Source organism: Thalassophryne amazonica, chromosome 22 (assembly GCF_902500255.1).
Source record: "Thalassophryne amazonica chromosome 22, fThaAma1.1, whole genome shotgun sequence".
NCBI classification, from domain to species: Eukaryota; Metazoa; Chordata; class Actinopteri; order Batrachoidiformes; family Batrachoididae; genus Thalassophryne; species Thalassophryne amazonica.
In genome coordinates, this window is record NC_047124.1 from 37,827,096 (window position 1) to 37,848,347 (window position 21,252).

A 21,252-nucleotide genomic window follows, 5' to 3' on the forward strand; every position below is an offset into this window, starting at 1 on the left:
ATGACGCTGCTTCCTGATGACACCTGTTCAGGTAAACCGCTGTTTACTAAACGGGATGTAAACAGGAACTACTATTCGGTGGTGGAAAAACCCGAAGAGTGTAAGTAACGTCGCACCGGGTATTATTAAAAAAAGACAGAATGTCACCGGACTTTCTTCAGAGTTCGTCTGATTTCGGTGTTTTATCCGAACTCCGGCTTTGTCGGAGGTCTTTTGCCACCGGACTCCGTTCATCAGTTCATCAATTTAAAGATTGCTGCCTCGAAATCAGAACTGAGAAATAACTTAAGATAAGAAACGTCATCAGCACATTTTCGTGCAGAGTTCGTCCTTGAAATAAAGCACAAAAAGAGTTTTTATTCGACACAAAATGTAGTTTAGTGAAGTGTCTGATGTCAGTGTCGGCGGATTTAACGGGGCGGTTTGACGTTAAAGTCACAGATTTTACTTTGAAGATCGCTGCTGTTTTCTGCGCTGAATCTTTTCCGATATTTTCCTTGAAGTCCGCACTTTAAGAATCTCTTTGTTTGCTGAGAACTGAAGCCTCTGCTGCTTTAAAATGTCAGTTTCTTGAAGGGAGTCTGGACTCCGGTGATCTGAGCCGGTTCACATTAACCGGTTTATCAAAAATGGAAAACTAACGAAACCCGACCCGGACTGTTTCGACCGATTGATCATTTTGACCACCATTCTGGAGATGGATAAACTCAGATTATTCAGACAGTAATTAATTACTCAGACAGTAAATTACTCAGACAGTAATTAATTATTCAGACAGTAATTAATTATTCAGACAGTAAATTACTCAGACAGTAATTAATTATTCAGACAGTAATTAATTACTCAGACAGTAAATTACTCAGACAGTAATTAATTATTCAGACAGTAATTAATTATTCAGACAGTAATTAATTACTCAGACAGTAAATTACTCAGACAGTAATTAATTATTCAGACAGTAATTAATTACTCAGACAGTAAATTACTCAGACAGTAATTAATTATTCAGACAGTAATTAATTATTCAGACAGTAAATTACTCAGACAGTAATTAATTATTCAGACAGTAATTAATTATTCAGACAGTAATTAATTACTCAGACAGTAAATTACTCAGACAGTAATTAATTACTCAGACAGTAAATTATTCAGACAGTAATTAATTATTCAGACAGTAAATTACTCAGACAGTAATTAATTATTCAGACAGTAATTAATTACTCAGACAGTATAATTACTCAGACAGTAATTAATTACTTCAGACAGTAATAATTATTCAGACAGTAATTAATTATTCAGACAGTAAATTACTCAGACAGTAATTAATTATTCAGACAGTAATTAATTACTCAGACAGTAAATTACTCAGACAGTAATTAATTATTCAGACAGTAATTAATTATTCAGACAGTAATTAATTACTCAGACAGTAAATTACTCAGACAGTAATTAATTATTCAGACAGTAATTAATTACTCAGACAGTAAATTACTCAGACAGTAATTAATTATTCAGACAGTAATTAATTACTCAGACAGTAAATTACTCAGACAGTAATTAATTATTCAGACAGTAATTAATTATTCAGACAGTAATTAATTACTCAGACAGTAATTCATTATTCAGACAGTAATTAATTACTCAGACAGTAATTAATTACTCAGACAGTAGTTCATTATTCAGACAGTAGTTTATTATTCAGACAGTAATTAATTATTCAGACAGTAGTTCATTATTCAGACAGTAGTTCATTATTCAGACAGTAGTTCATTATTCAGACAGTAATTAATTACTCAGACAGTAATTAATTACTCAGACAGTAATTCATTATTCAGACAGTAATTAATTACTCAGACAGTAATTCATTATTCAGACAGTAGTTCATTATTCAGACAGTAATTAATTACTCAGACAGTAATTCATTATTCAGACAGTAGTTCATTATTCAGACAGTAATTAATTATTCAGACAGTAATTAATTATTCAGACAGTAATTAATTACTCAGACAGTAAATTACTCAGACAGTAATTAATTATTCAGACAGTAATTAATTACTCAGACAGTAAATTACTCAGACAGTAATTAATTATTCAGACAGTAATTAATTATTCAGACAGTAATTAATTACTCAGACAGTAATTCATTATTCAGACAGTAATTAATTACTCAGACAGTAATTAATTACTCAGACAGTAGTTCATTATTCAGACAGTAGTTATTATTCAGACAGTAATTAATTATTCAGACAGTAGTTCATTATTCAGACAGTAGTTCATTATTCAGACAGTAGTTCATTATTCAGACAGTAATTAATTACTCAGACAGTAATTAATTACTCAGACAGTAATTCATTATTCAGACAGTAATTAATTACTCAGACAGTAATTCATTATTCAGACAGTAGTTCATTATTCAGACAGTAATTAATTACTCAGACAGTAATTCATTATTCAGACAGTAGTTCATTATTCAGACAGTAGTTCATTATTCAGACAGTAATTAATTATTCAGACAGTAATTCATTATTCAGACAGTAATTAATTACTCAGACAGTAATTCATTATTCAGACAGTAGTTCATTATTCAGACAGTAGTTCATTATTCAGACAGTAATTCATTATTCAGACAGTAGTTCATTATTCAGACAGTAATTAATTATCAGACAGTATTCGTTATTCAGACAGTAATTCATTATTCAGACAGTAGTCATTATTCAGACAGTAATTAATTATTCAGACAGTTAATTCGTTATTCAGACAGTAGTTCATTATTCAGACCAGTAATTAATTATTCATGACAGTAGTTCATATTGCAGACAGTAATTAATTATTTCAGACAGTAATTCGTTATTCAGACAGTAGTTCATTATTCAGACAGTAATTAATTATTCAGACAGTAATTCGTTATTCAGACAGTAGTTCATTATTCAGACAGTAATTCATTATTCAGACAGTAATTCATTATTCAGACAGTAGTTCATTATTCAGACAGTAATTAATTATTCAGAGAGTAGTTCATTATTCAGACAGTAATTAATTATTCAGACAGTAATTAATTATTCAGAGAGTAGTTCATTATTCAGACAGTAATTATTATTCAGACAGTAGTTCATTATTCAGACAGTAATTAATTATTCAGACAGTAATTCATTATTCAGACAGTAGTTCATTATTCAGACAGTAATTAATTATTCAGACAGTAATTAATTATTCAGAGAGTAGTTCATTATTCAGACAGTAATTATTCAGACAGTAGTTCATTATTCAGACAGTAATTAATTATTCAGAGAGTAGTTCATTATTCAGACAGTAATTAATTATTCAGACAGTAATTAATTATTCAGAGAGTAGTTCATTATTCAGACAGTAATTATTATTCAGACAGTAGTTCATTATTCGGACAGTAGTTCATTATTCAGACAGTAATTAATTATTCAGACAGTAGTTCATTATTCAGACAGTAATTAATTATTCAGACAGTAATTAATTATTCAGAGAGTAATTATTCAGACAGTAGTTCATTATTCAGACAGTAATTAATTATTCAGACAGTAGTTCATTATTCAGACAGTAATTAATTATTCAGACAGTAATTAATTATTCAGACAGTAGTTCATTATTCAGACAGTAGTTCATTATTCAGACAGTAATTAATTATTCAGACAGTAGTTCATTATTCAGACAGTAGTTCATTATTCAGACAGTAGTTCATTATTCAGACAGTAATTAATTATTCAGACAGTAGTTCATTATTCAGACAGTAGTTCATTATTCAGACAGTAGTTATTATTCAGACAGTAGTTCATTATTCGGACAGTAGTTCATTATTCAGACAGTAATTAATTATTCAGACAGTAGTTCATTATTCAGACAGTAATTAATTATTCAGACAGTAATTAATTATTCAGAGAGTAATTATTCAGACAGTAGTTCATTATTCAGACAGTAATTAATTATTCAGACAGTAGTTCATTATTCAGACAGTAATTAATTATTCAGACAGTAATTAATTATTCAGACAGTAGTTCATTATTCAGACAGTAGTTCATTATTCAGACAGTAATTAATTATTCAGACAGTAGTTCATTATTCAGACAGTAATTAATTATTCAGACAGTAATTAATTATTCAGACAGTAGTTCATTATTCAGACAGTAGTTCATTATTCAGACAGTAATTATTATTCAGACAGTAGTTCATTATTCGGACAGTAGTTCATTATTCAGACAGTAATTAATTATTCAGACAGTAGTTCATTATTCAGACAGTAATTAATTATTCAGACAGTAATTAATTATTCAGAGAGTAATTATTCAGACAGTAGTTCATTATTCAGACAGTAATTAATTATTCAGACAGTAGTTCATTATTCAGACAGTAATTAATTATTCAGACAGTAATTAATTATTCAGACAGTAGTTCATTATTCAGACAGTAGTTCATTATTCAGACAGTAATTAATTATTCAGACAGTAGTTCATTATTCAGACAGTAATTAATTATTCAGACAGTAATTAATTATTCAGAGAGTAATTATTCAGACAGTAGTTCATTATTCAGACAGTAGTTCATTATTCAGACAGTAATTAATTATTCAGACAGTAGTTCATTATTCAGACAGTAATTAATTATTCAGACAGTAATTAATTATTCAGACAGTAGTTCATTATTCAGACAGTTGTTCATTATTCAGACAGTAGTTCATTATTCAGACAGTAGTTCATTATTCAGACAGTAATTAATTATTCAGAGAGTAGTTCATTATTCAGACAGTAATTATTCAGACAGTAATTAATTATTCAGACAGTAGTTCATTATTCAGACAGTAGTTCATTATTCAGACAGTTGTTCATTATTCAGACAGTTGTTCATTATTCAGACAGTTGTTCATTATTCAGACAGTAATTAATTATTCAGAGAGTAGTTCATTATTCAGACAGTAATTATTATTCAGACAGTAGTTCATTATTCAGACAGTAATTAATTATTCAGACAGTAGTTAATTATTCAGACAGTTGTTCATTATTCAGACAGTAATTAATTATTCAGAGAGTAATTAATTACTCAGACAGTTGTTCATTATTCAGACAGTAGTTCATTATTCAGACAGTAATTAATTACTCAGACAGTAATTAATTATTCAGACAGTAATTCATTACTCAGACAGTAATTCATTACTCAGACAGTAATTAATTATTCAGACAGTAATTAATTATTCAGACAGTAGTTCATTATTCAGACAGTAGTTCATTATTCAGACAGTAATTAATTACTCAGACAGTAATTAATTATTCAGACAGTAATTCATTATTCAGACAGTAATTAATTATTCAGACAGTAGTTCATTATTCAGACAGTAGTTCATTATTCAGACAGTAGTTCATTATTCAGACAGTAATTAATTATTGAGACAGTAATTAATTATTCAGACAGTAGTTCATTATTCAGACAGTAGTTCATTATTCAGACAGTAATTAATTATTCAGACAGTAGTTCATTATTCAGACAGTAATTCATTATTCAGACAGTAATTCATTATTCAGACAGTAGTTCATTATTCAGACAGTAATTAATTATTCAGACAGTAATTAATTATTCAGACAGTAGTTCATTATTCAGACAGTAGTTCATTATTCAGGCAGTAGTTCATTACTCAGACAGTAATTAATTACTCAGACAGTAGTTAATTATTCAGACAGTAATTAATTATTCAGACAGTAGTTCATTATTCAGACAGTAATTAATTACTCAGACAGTAATTAGTTATTCAGACAGTAATTCGTTATTCAGACAGTAGTTCATTATTCAGACAGTAGTTCATTATTCAGACAGTAATTAATTACTCAGACAGTAATTCATTACTCAGACAGTAATTAATTATTCAGACAGTAGTTCATTATTCAGACAGTAATTCATTATTCAGACAGTAATTAATTTGATGGCTTTGGGTGTAGATAGTCAGACTCAGAGAGTCAGACTCAGACGTGCTGCTGTGGCGCTCTGATCGCTCCCCCGTCTTTTATGATGAAATAATGCTGAATTTCTGTGGAAATGATTGTTGTACAAAAGCTTAAGATATCTGTGGCTGAGACAGATGATGACTGGAGGCAGTTTGAAGCAGAAACGGTGAATCACTGCTGACGCACAGAAACGACGCATGTGCAGTGAAGGCAGGGCGGAGCGGTTAGTCGGGGACACCGGGTGTCTGGCAGTTAGTCAGCGAGCAGAGCGGCATGTCTGGCGGTTGGTTAGCGAGTAAGAGCCGCGTGTCTGGCGGTTGGTTGGCGAGTAAGAGCCGCGCGTCTGGCGGTTGGTTGGCGAGTAAGAGCCGCGCGTCTGGCGGTTGGTTGGCGAGCAGAGCCGCGCGTCTGGCGGTTGGTTGGCGAGCAGAGCCGCGCGTCTGGCGGTTGGTTGGCGAGCAGAGCCTGGCGTCTGGCGGTTGGTTGGCGAGCAGAGCCTGGCGTCTGGCGGTTGGTTGGCGAGCAGAGCCGCGCGTCTGGCGGTTGGTTGGCGAGCAGAGCCGCGCGTCTGGCGGTTGGTTGGCGAGCAGAGCCGCGCGCCTGGCGGTTGGTTGGCGAGCAGAGCCTGGCGGTTGGTTGGCGAGCAGAGCCTGGCGGTTGGTTGGCGAGCAGAGCCTGGCGGTTGGTTGGCGAGCAGAGCCTGGCGGTTGGTTGGCGAGCAGAGCCGCGTGTCGGTTGGCGAGCAGAGCCGCGTGTCGGTTGGCGAGCAGAGCCGCGTGTCTGGCGGTTGGTTGGCGAGCAGAGCCGCGTGTCTGGCGGTTGGTTGGCGAGCAGAGCCGCGTGTCTGGCGGTTGGTTGGCGAGCAGAGCCGCGTGTCTGGCAGTTGGTTGGCGAGCAGAGCCTGGCGTCTGGCATTTGGTTGGCGAGCAGAGCCTGGCATCTGGCGGTTGGTTGGTTAGGAGAGCCGCGCGTCTGGCGGTTGGTTGGCGAGCAGAGCCGCGCGTCTGGCGGTTGGTTGGCGAGGAGAGCCGCGTGTCTGGCGGTTGGGTGGCGAGCAGAGCCGCGTGTCTGGCGGTTGGTTGGCGAGCAGAGCCGTGTGTCTGGCGGTTGGTTGGCGAGGAGAGCCGCGTGTCTGGCGGTTGGTTGGCGAGCAGAGCCAGATGGACTTGGTGTTTTCTCTTGGCCTACACGTCACAAATATGCATGTGGAAGACGTCCACCTGAGTGACCACAGCTGTATTTTTTTTCAGGTTGATGTTCCCCCTGAGCCTAGGCCTGTCTCTAAAAGGGCAGAAAGGAGGATCATTACACAAACTACAGCTGACAGATTTTGTGCCTTATTTCATCCCGGTGCTTTTAATGACTGTACGGATGTCAATGATCTTATGCATCATTTTAACTCTCACTGTGCCACATTATTGGACTTGGTGGCCCCTTTCAAAACAAATAATGTCCGTGAGAAGTCATGTCCATGGATAAATGACAGTATCTTGGAGTTAAGAAGACTGTCTGAAAACGGAGCGCTTGTGGAAATCCACGCACCTTGAGGTCCATAGGTTACATCTCAGGGACCTTATTTCCACGTTAAATGATGCATTAAGAGAGGCACGATCTAATTATTTCCATCACCTGATAATGTCCAATAAGGGAAATCCGAAGGTGCTTTTTAACACAGTTAACTCTCTCGTGTCCCATGCTGCCTCTGCAACCTCTGAGTTTTGTAAAGCAGATGGCACAGACCTCTTGGAGTTCTTTGTTGATAAGGTCAGACACATAAAAATGCCTTTACTGACCCCTTGTGGTCTGGCGCAGTCCGGCCTGAACTGCCACTACAGGTCAATGTTGGGTATTTTCCCCTCCAAACATTCTTAAAACCTTTAACAAGACAAACAGAGTCAAGAAACACCAGGGAGACAGAAAGTCAAATATTACGCGCGGAGTGCGGCCAGGCTGTACACCAAGGCTACACTAAAGTCTGGCCTGCTTTTCCGCTCTTTTTATTAAGAGACGCCCTCATCACATAAACAAGAAACTTGTCCTAAGGGTGGGGGTAATGACGCAAGACAAGTTTCTTCCCATAACATAAACGCATACGTCAATAAGTGCAGCTGTAAGGAAGAACACTTCAGGTCAGCACATCTCGTTCGTCTGTTGCAGGTATCAGCTGTTCTGCATCTGCCTGAAGTGTCCTGTCTTCCACACTCCTTCACACTAAACACCACATCACAAACGTCAAAACAAAAATTGAATTCTCAGGATTGCATTAAGACAGGTGCAAAACAGCACATCTCCGTTCTCATGAGAAAGAAGACAAAGCTTTTTCAGCTAAAGCTTCATAGGCTAAGAGTGTGTTAACTCATCACGTCAACAGTTCAAGCTTGAACTGGAGTTGTGAGCTTTTCAGTACAGCATGTTGTGTTCAGCAGAGCACAAACTCCTCCCTGTGAACCAGTAAGCAAGTCTAAAACCATGCGATTTTGCATCACCATGGTACGTAAAGCATCTATTTCAGTGTTTTGAGCTGCTACTATTTTTTTAGTTACATTCATGAACAGACCCAATCGATAATTCAGAGTTTCAATCATTAATTAATTTTTTCCCGCTCCTGTCCATGGGGAACGGATGAATCATGTGCTTATGTTAGTAAGTTTTTGCTACCACCTGTAAATGGTACTCCGGTGTATGATGACATCTATTGGCTTTATGGTTCCAGACTGTACATGAGTCTCCCACCAAATTGGGGTGGTGTGTGTGCACCTACCCAGGTGACTGACCATACATATGTGGTAGGACCTCCACAGAGAAGAATGGCAGCACCAGACGGAGGAGATTGATATACCCAGATGTGTTACCACATGATCACATGTGGGGCTCGGATGTACTAAAGGACCAAAAAATTGTGGTCTGTAGGAGATAAAATAGCACATTCATTGTTCCCCTGGATAGGAGTGGGAAAAATTCATTAATGATTGAAACTCTGAATTATCGATTGGGTCTGTTCATGAATGTAACTAAAAAAATAGTAGCAGCTCAAAACACTGAAATAGATGCTTTAGGTACCATGGTGATGCAAAATCGCATGGTTTTAGACTTGCTTACTGGTTCACAGGGAGGAGTTTGTGCTCTGCTGAACACAACATGCTGTACTGAAAAGCTCACAACTCCAGTTCAAGCTTGAACTGTTGACGTGATGAGTTAACACACTCTTAGCCTATGAAGCTTTAGCTGAAAAAGTAATAAGACAAGTGGTGTAGTCGAATAATACAGAAAAAACGGTTCATTTATACCAGTCGGTAGGAGTGATGTATGGTGGTGGTGTGGTGATAACAGAATCTTTGACAGACTGCCACGAAATGTGTCAGGTTATTGTGCATTAATATCATTATTGTTACCCATGACCCCTGAAGATGTTACGACATATGCAGCCTCTCTTATTCCTGAGGATTGGCAGAAAGGCATAGCCAGACAGAGTAAAAAGAGATTGGAAAGGAGTAGGAAATCCAACATATATTGATGCAATAGGAGTCCCCAGAGGAGTGCCTGACGAGTATAAACTGGTTAATCAAATAGCAGCTGGATTCGAATCTTCCATCTGTTGGTGGTGCTCAATTAATAAAAACGTGGACAGAATAAACTACATCCACTACAATGTACAGAAATTAGGATATTGGACTGAGGAAGGATTTAAGGCTGTCCATTCACAGTTAGAAGCCACGTCCCTTATGGCCTTCCAGAACCGTATTGCTCTGGATATGTTGTTGGCAGAGAAAGGAGGTGTTTGTGCCATGTTCGGAGAACAATGCTGCACATTCATTCCCAACAACACAGCTGCAGACGGCAGTCTCACTCAAGCCATTGACGGGCTGAGGACGTTGAACAGGAAGATGAAAGAGCACAGTGGAGTAAACACCGAAGGCTGGGATTGGTGGCTGGAAGGGATGGGAAAATGGAGGTCTTTGATTTCTTCACTATTAGTGTCTATAGCAGTATTTGCTGCAATTCTAACATTGTGTGGATGTTGTTGTATTCCATGTCTCCGAGGCCTTGTAAATAGAATGATAACCACAGCAATAAGTCCGGGACCAGGAGGGGGTCCAGCATCATATCCACTTCTGGGGACAGATGACGACAAGGAGGACGATGGCTCTCCTGACCTGTACCCAGACCAATGGAAGTATGATGACCCAGACACCGATGATGGTGACAATGATGACATCACCTCTGGGGTGTAAGCCTAGAGAAAACATACCATGATGAACCTCTTAGTGAAAATCTCAAAAAGAAGTGCTAAGCTGAGTGATGCCTACTGTATGTTTTAACAGGCGATAAACAGGAGGGGAATGTTAAAGATTTTGTATATATGTTATCACTGTTAAACGTTTGTACATTTGTCTTCTTTCTCATGAGAACGGTGTTGTGCTGTTTTGCACTTCACCCTGAGAACGTACGTGTTATTCAACCTTGTTTAGCTTTGTCTTCTTTCTCATGAGAACGGTGTTGTGCTGTTTTGCACTTCACCCTGAGAACGTACGTGTTATTCAACCTTGTTTAGCTTTGTCTTCTTTCTCATGAGAAAGAAGACAAATGTACAAACGTTTAACAGTGATAACATATATACAAAATCTTTAACATTCTGGTCGTCTTTCAACCGAGTGTCACTAGAAGACATTGCAGCAGTTGCAACTAAAATGAACCTGACCTCATGCCCATTTGATGTCCTTCCCTCCAAGCTTTTTTTTTTAGATACTTTTGACTCAATCGGGCCATGGGTCATGAAAATGTTCAACATGTCCCTGTCATCCGGTCTCTTTCCGAGCTCATTTAAACATGCTGTGGTGGAACCAAGACTCAAAAAGCCTAACTTGGACCAGTCTGAGCTTAAGAATTTCCGGCCAATATCGAAGCTCCCCTTTCTAGCAAAAATACTGGAAAAAGTGGTCGCAAAACAACTAACATCTTTCCTTGAGATGCACAACATCTATGACACTTTTCAGTCAGGCTTTCGGAAACACCACTCCACCGAGACCGCACTACTGAGAGTGTCTAGTGATATCATGATGGCCGCTGACACAGGAAGATGCACGGTCCTAGTCCTGCTAGACCTGTCCGCAGCCTTCGACACCGTCGACCATAGCATTATGGTCAACCGGCTGCACGATCTGGTAGGGTTGTTGGGGTCCGTGCTGAAGTGGTTTGCCTCATACTTGGAGGAGAGGACCTTTAGTGTGTTGGCTGGCCATAAACTATCGAAAACAGCTGCTTTACAGTATGGTGTCCCGCAAGGTTCTGTTTTGGGGCCACTGCTGTTTCAATTGTATGTCCTTCCCCTCGGCCAGTTGATTCAGGACTTCAGGGATATTTCCTACCACCTGTTTGCGGACGACTTACAACTGTACTGTTCCTTTAAGATTTCAGAAGTCCACAAACTGAACTCTTTATTTGACTGCCTGTCACAGGTGAAGAAGTGGCTTAATGGAAACCGTCTGCAACTGAACTCTGAAAAAACTGAGACACTTATTGTTGCCCCTGACAGTGCTGTTCCTGTTATCAGGAGCCTCCTTGGTGACTTGGGCTTAACAGCAAAAACAAGCCTTAGAAACCTTGGCGTTATTTTTGATGAAGGAATGTCTCTTGCTCAGCACGCAAGCAAGCTTGTGAAGAATTGCTTCTTTCAACTGCGAAATATCGCCAAACTTAAACAGTTGGTGTCACAGAAAGAATTAGAGGAAATTATCCATGCCTTTGTCTCCACGCGGTTGGACTATTGCAACAGCCTGTTTACTTGCCTGGGTAAGAAGGAGATAAATCAGTTGCAGTATGTCCAGAACTCTGCTGCGAGGCTTCTGACCCGCACCAGCAGGAGAACCCATATCACGCCTATCTTGGAATCCCTCCACTGGCTCCCTGTTGCCTCCAGAATTAATTTTAAAATCTTGGTTTTGACTTTCAGAGCATTACATGGTCAGGCTCCTGATTACATTGCTGACTTGATTCAGCCTTACACCTCAGCCCGCAGCCTCAGATCTTTAGGTCAGAACCTGTTGATGGTTCTTCGAACCTCCTTTAAAACTCGAGGAGACCGATTTTTTTAAAGCCGTAGCGCCTCGTCTCTGGAACGAACTCCCTCTGTCCCTGCGATCCCTGGACTCTGTTGAGATGTTCAAAAAGCAACTAAAGACTCTACTTTTTAAACAGGCTTTTCATGGCCAATAATCTTTTAGTACTGAGTGTTTTACTGTATATTTTTATTGTTTTACCTTGTAAAGCGCTTTGTGACCCCTGTCTGTGAAAGGCGCTATATAAATAAAGTTTACTTACTTACTTACTAGATGTCTGGCGGTTGGTTGGCGAGCAGAGCCGCGTGTCTGGCGGTTGGTTGGCGAGCAGAGCCGCGTGTCTGGTGGTCCAAACTGTGCCTCTGGTCCCTGAAATCTCCACCAGAGAGTGAAACAAGCAGGAAGTAATCATCAGAACTTTAGCTCACCATATAATCATAAGAACAACATTTGAATGCACTAATTCTGATTTGTTTCATATAGTTTTATTTGTAAACATAATGAGGGTAACTTTTAAATGTATTAGTTTTGAATATCTTGAAAACCTTTTTGTGGAAAAAGGTTGATTCTTTCTGCCCCCTGAGGACAGAAAGAATCAACCTTTTTATCCAGGAAATACGGTGGGTGACTGAGAGGTTTTCAGGCCGTTCCAGACAAAGTAGGGTGTGGTTCTCTGTCTTCTGCATTATGAGAAACTGACATTCCTCAGCTTTGCACGTATTGGAGAAAAGTTGTGCACACAGACAGCAAACTGGAACTGAGCTGGAACAGATCATTCATGCTTTTATTTCTTTGTTTCATTCATGCTTTTATTTTTATATGACTGTAATTCGCTGTTCCCCAGCCTCAGTAGGTCTTTGCTGGACTGCCTACAAACGGTCCAGAATGTGGCTGTAAGGCTCCTTACAAGGTCTTCTGAGTGGCTTGATGTAACACCCGTTCTGTCCTCTTTGCATCGGCTCCCAGTTCAGTTCAGACTGCAACTTTAAAATGCTGGTGCTGACTTTTAGAGCTCTGCACGCTCAAACGCCACTTTACATCAGTCAGCTCTTGCACCTGTATGTGATAACCAGGTCTCTGAGGTCCTCTGACCAGAACCTGTTCATGGTACCAAGGTCAAAGCTGAAGACCAAAGGAGACTGTGTGTTTGAGGTCGTGGCTCCCAAACTGTGGACTGCACTGCCACTACACCTACAATCCGTGGACTCTGTTAGACCTTTTAACGAGGAGCTTAAGACCTATTTGTACAGACTTGCTTTTAACTAGTTTTATATTATTGCTGCTTTTAGTTTCTCTGTTTTTATTTCTGTGTTCTTAAATTCCTCTACAGGACTTTGTGATTTTTATCTTGAAAGGTGCTGCACAAATAAACTTTATTTACTTACTTACTAACTAAACAGCCCCCGTCTGCGGTCAGAAACAACCAGAGCGTCCACACCATGTGCCACCAGGGCACAGACGTAGACAACACAAAGTGCGCTCAGCCATTTTTCACTGACGGTAAACAATCCAAGCTTGACAGAGCAGAGTCTGTGGAGGATCACGTTGCCGGCCAACAGGCTGACGTTCCCTCACAATGCCCGTAGGACTCCTCGTCTCCCAAAGTAACCTTTAGTGAGACTTCGTTGTTCCACAGATCCTCTGAAGACACCTTTGGTTATTGGTTGGTGTCCAGGTCTGGCTGAGGTGTTCCTCTGAGGTATGCCCAAGTCCTGTTCAGGTCCAGCTGGTTCACTGAGGGGACCGGTCAGTCCAAACAGGAAGTCCAGACGTTTCCCAAACCAAGAGTCTGTAAAGAATCAGTCAGAGAAGCAACTCGGAGGTCGGTTGTTGTTTTGTCAAAGATCCAGTCAAACTATATTCTGTTTACTGTAAAATAAAACCTCTCAGTGATCGATCCATAATGAAAGTGATTGATTGAGTTCAGCAGCGGTTTGTTTCTATTTGATGGACAGACGTCAGCTGGAGTTTTGTTCTTCAAAACAAAGAGAAAATTGCAGCAATGCTTCTTTTTTTTACCTTGTATTGACTTTTTTCAGTATGAGTGAATCAAAGACTCAGCTGGTCAGCGCCATCTGTCTGCAAGATGTGCAACTGCAAGAAAAATCCAACAGCCAACAGGATGACAAGAAAAACCAGGACAAAGGTGAGTCAGCACGACGCTTCTGGTTTGAACTATACGTCATTAAATGCAGCTGTTTTCCAGCGGATCAGGGAGAAGGTTTTCCTCACAGCCCCTCACCTGAGCAGGTGAGTTCACCAATCAACAGGTCTTTGAGTTCAGCGGAAGAGGTTGTCCCCATTCCGGGGACAGCGTCAGGTGTGGAGTCTGACTGGGGCGGTCCACCTGTCAAATGGTGATGCAGGTGTCCTCAGAGGGGACAGAAACCTCCTGTGGAGCTGAAGGACAAAAGCTGGCTTGATCTTGATTTTCAGACGGTGACAGCAGGACCTCACCGTCCTTCTGACTTTGTGGGATTTAAGCAGGAGGTGTCAGAAAAGTGACCACAGGGATACCTGGCTTGTGGTGGCTAAGCGTTCATAGCGATGTCACTTTTTGATCCTTCAATGCCGACTTTTCCTGTCATCATGAAGCAGAATTCATCAAGCGTTGGATTGCTCACCCACCACACGCGCGAGTCAATGCATGGCACAAAAGCCCCGTGAGGTAACGAAAGTGAGAGGTGTGCAGTCATAATCCCACAGATGACTTTGTACCATTGGCTCCTCAGCCTAGCACATACATCAGATTGTGAAGAAATTCACGTTTTGCAAAACCTGCGTTCACATTTCAGGAGATATTTTTTCAGTATTCACATTTTACAATCTACAGTTTGCAGCTGATTCATGTTTTGGTGGTTAACAGAGTGTCAGCAAAATTCATGCTGAAGCAGCTGCAGCCCAAATTCTCAGTCAGACGTCCCGCCTCAAGTCGTCTTGTCCTGTTAAAGTCAGATGGAGGTGCAGTTCACATCTGCACTCTTTGACTTGGTGTCTAATGTGCACTGTACATGATTAAAAAAATTACCAGATGTGGAAGAAGGTTCCCTTCACCTCTCCGCCAAACGACACCTCATGCTGCGTTTGTTTCCGTGGGATAAAATAATTTCTGATACTTTTTGGATGCACCTCATATGCATGGTTGGCAACAGATTATGCAAGTCAAATTTGGGCCTAACATCACATATGACATCACCGATCCAGCACCAGCACAGTCTCCACAAACATAAGGAGAATGTCACAAACACACACACACTGTGCCGTATGCTCGTCTGGGTTTTTGCTGTTTTATGCTTGTCTGTGTGTCTGCCGTTTGTTTGTTTTTTTGTTTTGTTTTTTTACACTCGTCTGGGTGTTTGGCATTTTTTTTACACTCGTCTGGGTTTTTGGCGTTTTACGCTCGTCTGGGTGTTTGGCATTTTGTTAGACTCGTCTGGGTGTTTGGCGTTTTACACTCGTCTGTGTGTTTGGCATTTTTTTACGCTCGTCTGGGTTTTTGGCATTTTTTTACGTTCGTCTGGGTTTTTGGCATTTTACGCTCGTCTGGGTGTTTGGCATTTTTTTACACTCGTCTGGGTGTTTGGCGTTTTACACTAGTCTGGGTGTTTGGCGTTTTACTGTTGGGTATTTTCTCCTCCAAACATTTTTTAAAACCTTTAACAAGACAAACAGAGTCAAGAAACACCAGTGAGACAGAAAGTCAAATATTACGCGCGGAGTGCGGCCAGGCTGTACACCAAGGCTACACTAAAGTCTGGCCTGCTTTTCCGCTCTTTTTATTAAGAGACGCCCTCATCACATAAACAAGAAACTTGTCCTAAGGGTGGGGGTAATGACGCAAGACAAGTTTCTTCCCATAACATAAACGCATACGTCAAGTGCAGCTGTAAGGAAGAACACTTCAGGTCAGCACATCTCGTTCGTCTGTTGCAGGTATCAGCTGTTCTGCATCTGCCTGAAGTGTCCTGTCTTCCACACTCCTTCACACTAAACACCACATCACAATAGTCAAAATTCAACCTTCAGTTCTTTTACTCCCAGTCGTTAGCGGCTACGAAAACAAAGTTATGTTATAACAATAAGTACATCCAGTCCTTCATTCCCAGTTCAGATTGACCCCAGAGTGCTAAAACAAAATTGAATTCTCAGGATTGCATTAAGACAGGTGCAAAACAGCACAACACCGTTCTCATGAGAAAGAAGACAAAGCTACAAATGTTTAACAGTGATAACATATATATATATATATATAAAATCCTTAACATTACACTCGTCTTGGTGTCTGGCATTTTTTTTTTACACTCGTCTGGGTGTCTGGCATTTTTTTACACTCGTCTGGGTGTTTGGCGTTTTACGCTCGTCTGGGTGTTTGGCGTTTTACGCTCGTCTGGGTGTTTGGCGTTTTACGCTCGTCTGGGTGTTTGGCGTTTTACGCTCGTCTGGGTGTTTGGCGATTTTTACGCTCGTCTGGGTGTTTGGCGTTTTACGCTCGTCTGGGTGTTTGGCGTTTTACGCTCGTCTGGGTGTTTGGCGTTTTACGCTCGTCTGGGTGTTTGGCGTTTTACGCTCGTCTGGGTGTTTGGCGTTTTTTTTTACACTCGTCTGGGTGTTTGGCGTTTTACGCTCGTCTGGGTGTTTGGCGATTTTTACGCTCGTCTGGGTGTTTGGCGATTTTTACGCTCGTCTGGGTGTTTGGTGTTTTATGCTCGTCTGGGTGTTTGGTGTTTTATGCTCGTCTGTGTGTTTGGCGTTTTTTTTACGCTCATCTGTGTGTTTGGCATTTTTTACGCTCGTCTGGGTTTTTGGCATTTTACGCTCGTCTGGGTGTTTGGCATTTTTTTACACTCGTCTGGGTGTTTGGCATTTTTTTACGCTCGTCTGGGTTTTTGGCGATTTTTACGCTCGTCTGGGTGTTTGGCGATTTTTACGCTCGTCTGGGTGTTTGGCGTTTTTTTTACGCTCGTCTGGGTGTTTGGTGTTTTACGCTCGTCTGTGTGTTTGGCGTTTTTTTACGCTCATCTGTGTGTTTGGCATTTTTTACGCTCGTCTGGGTTTTTGGCGTTTTATGCTCATCTGGGTGTTTGGCATTTTTTTACACTCGTCTGGGTTTTTGGCGTTTTACGCTCGTCTGGGTGTTTGGCATTTTGTTAGACTCGTCTGGGTGTTTGGCGTTTTACACTCGTCTGTGTGTTTGGCATTTTTTTACGCTCGTCTGGGTTTTTGGCATTTTTTTACGTTCGTCTGGGTTTTTGGCATTTTTTTACACTCGTCTGGGTGTTTGGCATTTTTTTACACTAGTCTGGGTGTTTGGCGTTTTACACTAGTCTGGGTGTTTGGCGTTTTACACTCGTCTTGGTGTCTGGCATTTTTTTTTACACTCGTCTGGGTGTCTGGCATTTTTTTACACTCGTCTGGGTGTTTGGCGTTTTACGCTCGTCTGGGTGTTTGGCGTTTTACGCTCGTCTGGGTGTTTGGCGTTTTACGCTCGTCTGGGTGTTTGGCGTTTTACGCTCGTCTGGGTGTTTGGCGTTTTACGCTCGTCTGGGTGTTTGGCGTTTTACGCTCGTCTGGGTGTTTGGCGATTTTTACGCTCGTCTGGGTGTTTGGCGTTTTACGCTCGTCTGGGTGTTTGGCGTTTTACGCTCGTCTGGGTGTTTGGCGTTTTACGCTCGTCTGGGTGTTTGGCGTTTTTTTTTACACTCGTCTGGGTGTTTGGCGTTTTACGCTCGTCTGGGTGTTTGGCGATTTTACGCTCGTCTGGGTGTTTGGCGATTTTTACGCTCGTCTGGGTGTTTGGCGATTTTTACGCTCGTCTGGGTGTTTGGTGTTTTATGCTCGTCTGGGTGTTTGGTGTTTTATGCTCGTCTGTGTGTTTGGCGTTTTTTTACGCTCGTCTGTGTGTTTGGCATTTTTTACGCTCGTCTGGGTTTTTGGCATTTTACGCTCGTCTGGGTGTTTGGCATTTTTTTACACTCGTCTGGGTGTTTGGCATTTTTTTACACTCGTCTGGGTTTTTGGCGATTTTTACACTCGTCTGGGTGTTTGGCGATTTTTACGCTCGTCTGGGTGTTTGGCGTTTTTTTACGCTCGTCTGGGTGTTTGGTGTTTTACGCTCGTCTGTGTGTTTGGCGTTTTTTTACGCTCATCTGTGTGTTTGGCATTTTTTACGCTCGTCTGGGTTTTTGGCGTTTTATGCTCGTCTGGGTGTTTGGCATTTTTTTACACTCGTCTGGGTTTTTGGTGTTTTACGCTCGTCTGGGTTTGGGTGGCAAAGGTTCGTTATAATTTTTGAAAACATCCATGTATGTAGATGATATTTTAGTTTGACTCCCAGCTGTGTTGGAGTTAGCTGTTGAAGTTGATAACTCTAACTCCCACACTTCCTGACTCCTTGGCCTCCTATATGTATTCCAATGTTTATGTTTTATGTCTCATGCAAAGAAAGTATGGTTTAAGCACAAATTGTGGAAGAGCTCCAGTGACCACTGTAGTTGTTATAAAGATGGACTTGAATGTCCCCTTTAAAATGATACCAAACACAGTATTTTTACACTTTGAAAACTATCCTGAGCATGAGCCTAAACCAGGATATGTACCTAGGGGGAAGTGAACTTAAACAGCTGATAACTCTGACTCAGGACGGGTTATAGGATATCTTCTGCAGACATGGATCAGTGACCTGGTCTGATGTCTGGTCTGTAAACGTGTGGTTCAGACAGCAGAGTGACTCATTGGGAGCACGTTGACAGCCAGCACAAATAAATGTTCTTGCTGCTGGTCTGTTGTGGGATGTGAGTGACTGATGGGTTATATCAGGGTCGGGGTCAGTTTTTGTAAGAAACAAAAGGTGACGTGGTTTAAAAATGTTTAAACCGTGTTTTCATGTGGTGACAGTGATACAGTGGTACACAGTGGAGGACGCAGTAGAGACCATCGGCTTTGGACGCTTCCACATCCTGCTGTTCTTTGTCATGGGGAGCACAGCTGTAAGAGTCCAACACGAGTCACAGAACCAACAGAACCAGAACCTGCACATGCTCACGGAGAACCCACATGGCTTCATTTATCTTTCAGATCGTGGAGGCCATGGAGATCATGCTGTTGGCTGTTATCTCTGCCGAGATCCGCTGTGAATGGCGTCTTCAAGACTGGCAGGTGGCGCTCGTCTCCATGGTCAGTACCTGAAACAGTACGTTTGGTGTGGTGTATCTGCAGCAGTGATGGATGATGTTTGTCCCCTCAGATGGTGTTCCTGGGCTTCATGGTGTGCGGCGTTCTTGGCGGATATGTTGCTGACAGATATGGACGCTGGAAGGTCAGTGGAGTTCAGGTTTTGGGTGTGGTGAAGTGGGTGGGTCCGTCATAGTGCCATCTCACTGACAACACAACTACAACAATGTCTTTGAATCATTCAACATCATGGGTCTGGTTTCTCACCTTATTGATGAACGTGAGTCAGTGAGCAAAGCCACAGCTTATTTTCACATCTGCCCCCATGACCATATTGGCATGCGTACACACCCTAACTGCAGGGACGGATGTACATGAACCAGTGAACTTAAGTTTATCAGAACAAACATGACATTTTGTGGGTTGATACGGTCTGCTGTCAGAGTAAAGGTAAGGATCATCGTCAGGTAAACACAGACGATGACGTGCAGCAGCTCCGCCCCTCTGATGCTTCATGGTGGTCTCGCATGCTGAGCCACGCCCCCTGCTGTGCTGCCACACTGAGGTTGGTCTGACACCAGGTCCTGTTGTCCAGCGACCGCTGAGTCTCCCTGTTCTCACACGGATGCCCTGCAGCCGGTGTGTCCCGGTGGTTAGCACTGTTACCTCACAGTGAGAAGGTTCCAGCTTCTCTTCCCACCCGGCCCTGTCTGTGTGAAGGTTGTATGTTCGCCCCAGGTTCACATGGGTTCCCTCCAGGTGCTCCAGCTTCTCCAAACACCTGCACGTTGTGTGAACTAGCAACTTTAAGTTGTCCGTAGGTGTGAGTGTGTGTGTCTCCATGTGGCCCTGCGACAGCCTGGTGTCCTGTCCAGGGTGAACCTCTCACCCCGTGACTGCTCGAATAAGCACCGCCCCCCTGTGAACCTTGATTGGAGTAAGCAGGTATCGAAAATGGATTAATGACTGAAAAATCCAGTTGGTCTGTCTGTGACTGGCTGACTGTATTCAGGTGGTGTTTGGTGGCTTCGTGTGGAGTGCCTACTTCTCGCTGCTCACCTCGTTTGCTCCAACATACGGATGGTTCATCTTTCTGCGCAGCATGGTGGGCTGCGGTGTTGCCGGCGTGTCACAGGGGTGAGTATGCACGCATACACACAGAGATGTGCACCCCTGTGCACACACACGTACACAGAGACACGTGTGCTGACAGGGTTCTCGTCTGATGCCCAGGTTTGTGTTGAAGGCGGAGTTCATCCCTGCGAAGTACAGATCCTACCTTCTGCCTCTGGCCTCTGTGAGTCCCCGCACACGCCACACAGATCCTCTGCACTCACTGTGTGACCATACACAGCCTCACACTGTCCAAACACCACCATCAAAGTACAACAAAGACAGCCAGTAAACACACAGGGCAAAAACCAGAATTAAACCATAAACTGTGAGGTTGAGCTGAAGGAGTAAAGATTTGTTCTAAATGTTTATTTTTTTATTTTAAAAGATCCAAAATGAGGTGACATTCAAAATGATTCTAGAAATCCACCATAGACTCTTCTTACATGAGCCCAGCAGGATGGAAATGATTCTGATGACCTCCAGTTCTTCACTCTTATGACTCTTTGCAGCTAAAGGTGTTGTCTCACTGTGATTAACAGAGCAAATCGATTATTTATGTATTTCAATATTTTGTTTGGTATTAAAATTGTGTAATCTGTCGGTTTACAGTGGATTTGGGTTTCTGATAGAGAGTGAGAATCTGTCTCACTCAGGGATCATGGTGTCATTTTGTCCCTGCGTTCTTCCTCTGATAGCATTTCCTCACTGTGCCATCATTCAGTGTGGCAGCAACAGTGAGGACAGCAAACAACTCTGTGGTGCCTTCTCACGAAGAAAATCTGCCAGGTGCTGTCTTTTTCTTTGAACAGCACTGCTGCATGTTGCCAAGTTAGGAACTGTCCTCTCTCTCCTGGTGCTGAATTGACACCTTGTGCCAGAGCTTTGGCCAATCAAGAGCCCAGTCTGAAGCATTGGACAGCCACAGGAAATGAACGCATGAGTATCATAAT

The 21,252-nt window shown here is 41.6% G+C and overlaps 1 protein-coding gene across 5 annotated transcripts in view; it reads left to right on the forward strand.

Annotated features, from left to right (window-relative positions):
- Positions 1-21,252, forward strand: part of svopl (SVOP-like) — a 54,829-nt gene continuing 33,577 nt past the window's right edge. For 3 of the 5 annotated variants that reach the window (XM_034163706.1, XM_034163710.1, XM_034163709.1), the window contains exons 1-7: positions 21-100; positions 14,056-14,162; positions 18,911-19,002; positions 19,091-19,189; positions 19,260-19,331; positions 20,199-20,323; positions 20,420-20,483. In XM_034163706.1, the coding sequence (XP_034019597.1) occupies positions 14,057-14,162; positions 18,911-19,002; positions 19,091-19,189; positions 19,260-19,331; positions 20,199-20,323; positions 20,420-20,483 (558 nt within the window). In that variant the 5' untranslated portion in view covers positions 21-100; position 14,056. Of the gene's footprint in view, positions 101-13,794; positions 13,839-14,055; positions 14,163-18,910; positions 19,003-19,090; positions 19,190-19,259; positions 19,332-20,198; positions 20,324-20,419; positions 20,484-21,252 lie in introns of those variants that run through there. The other 2 variants (XM_034163708.1, XM_034163707.1) reach the window with 2 other exon arrangements.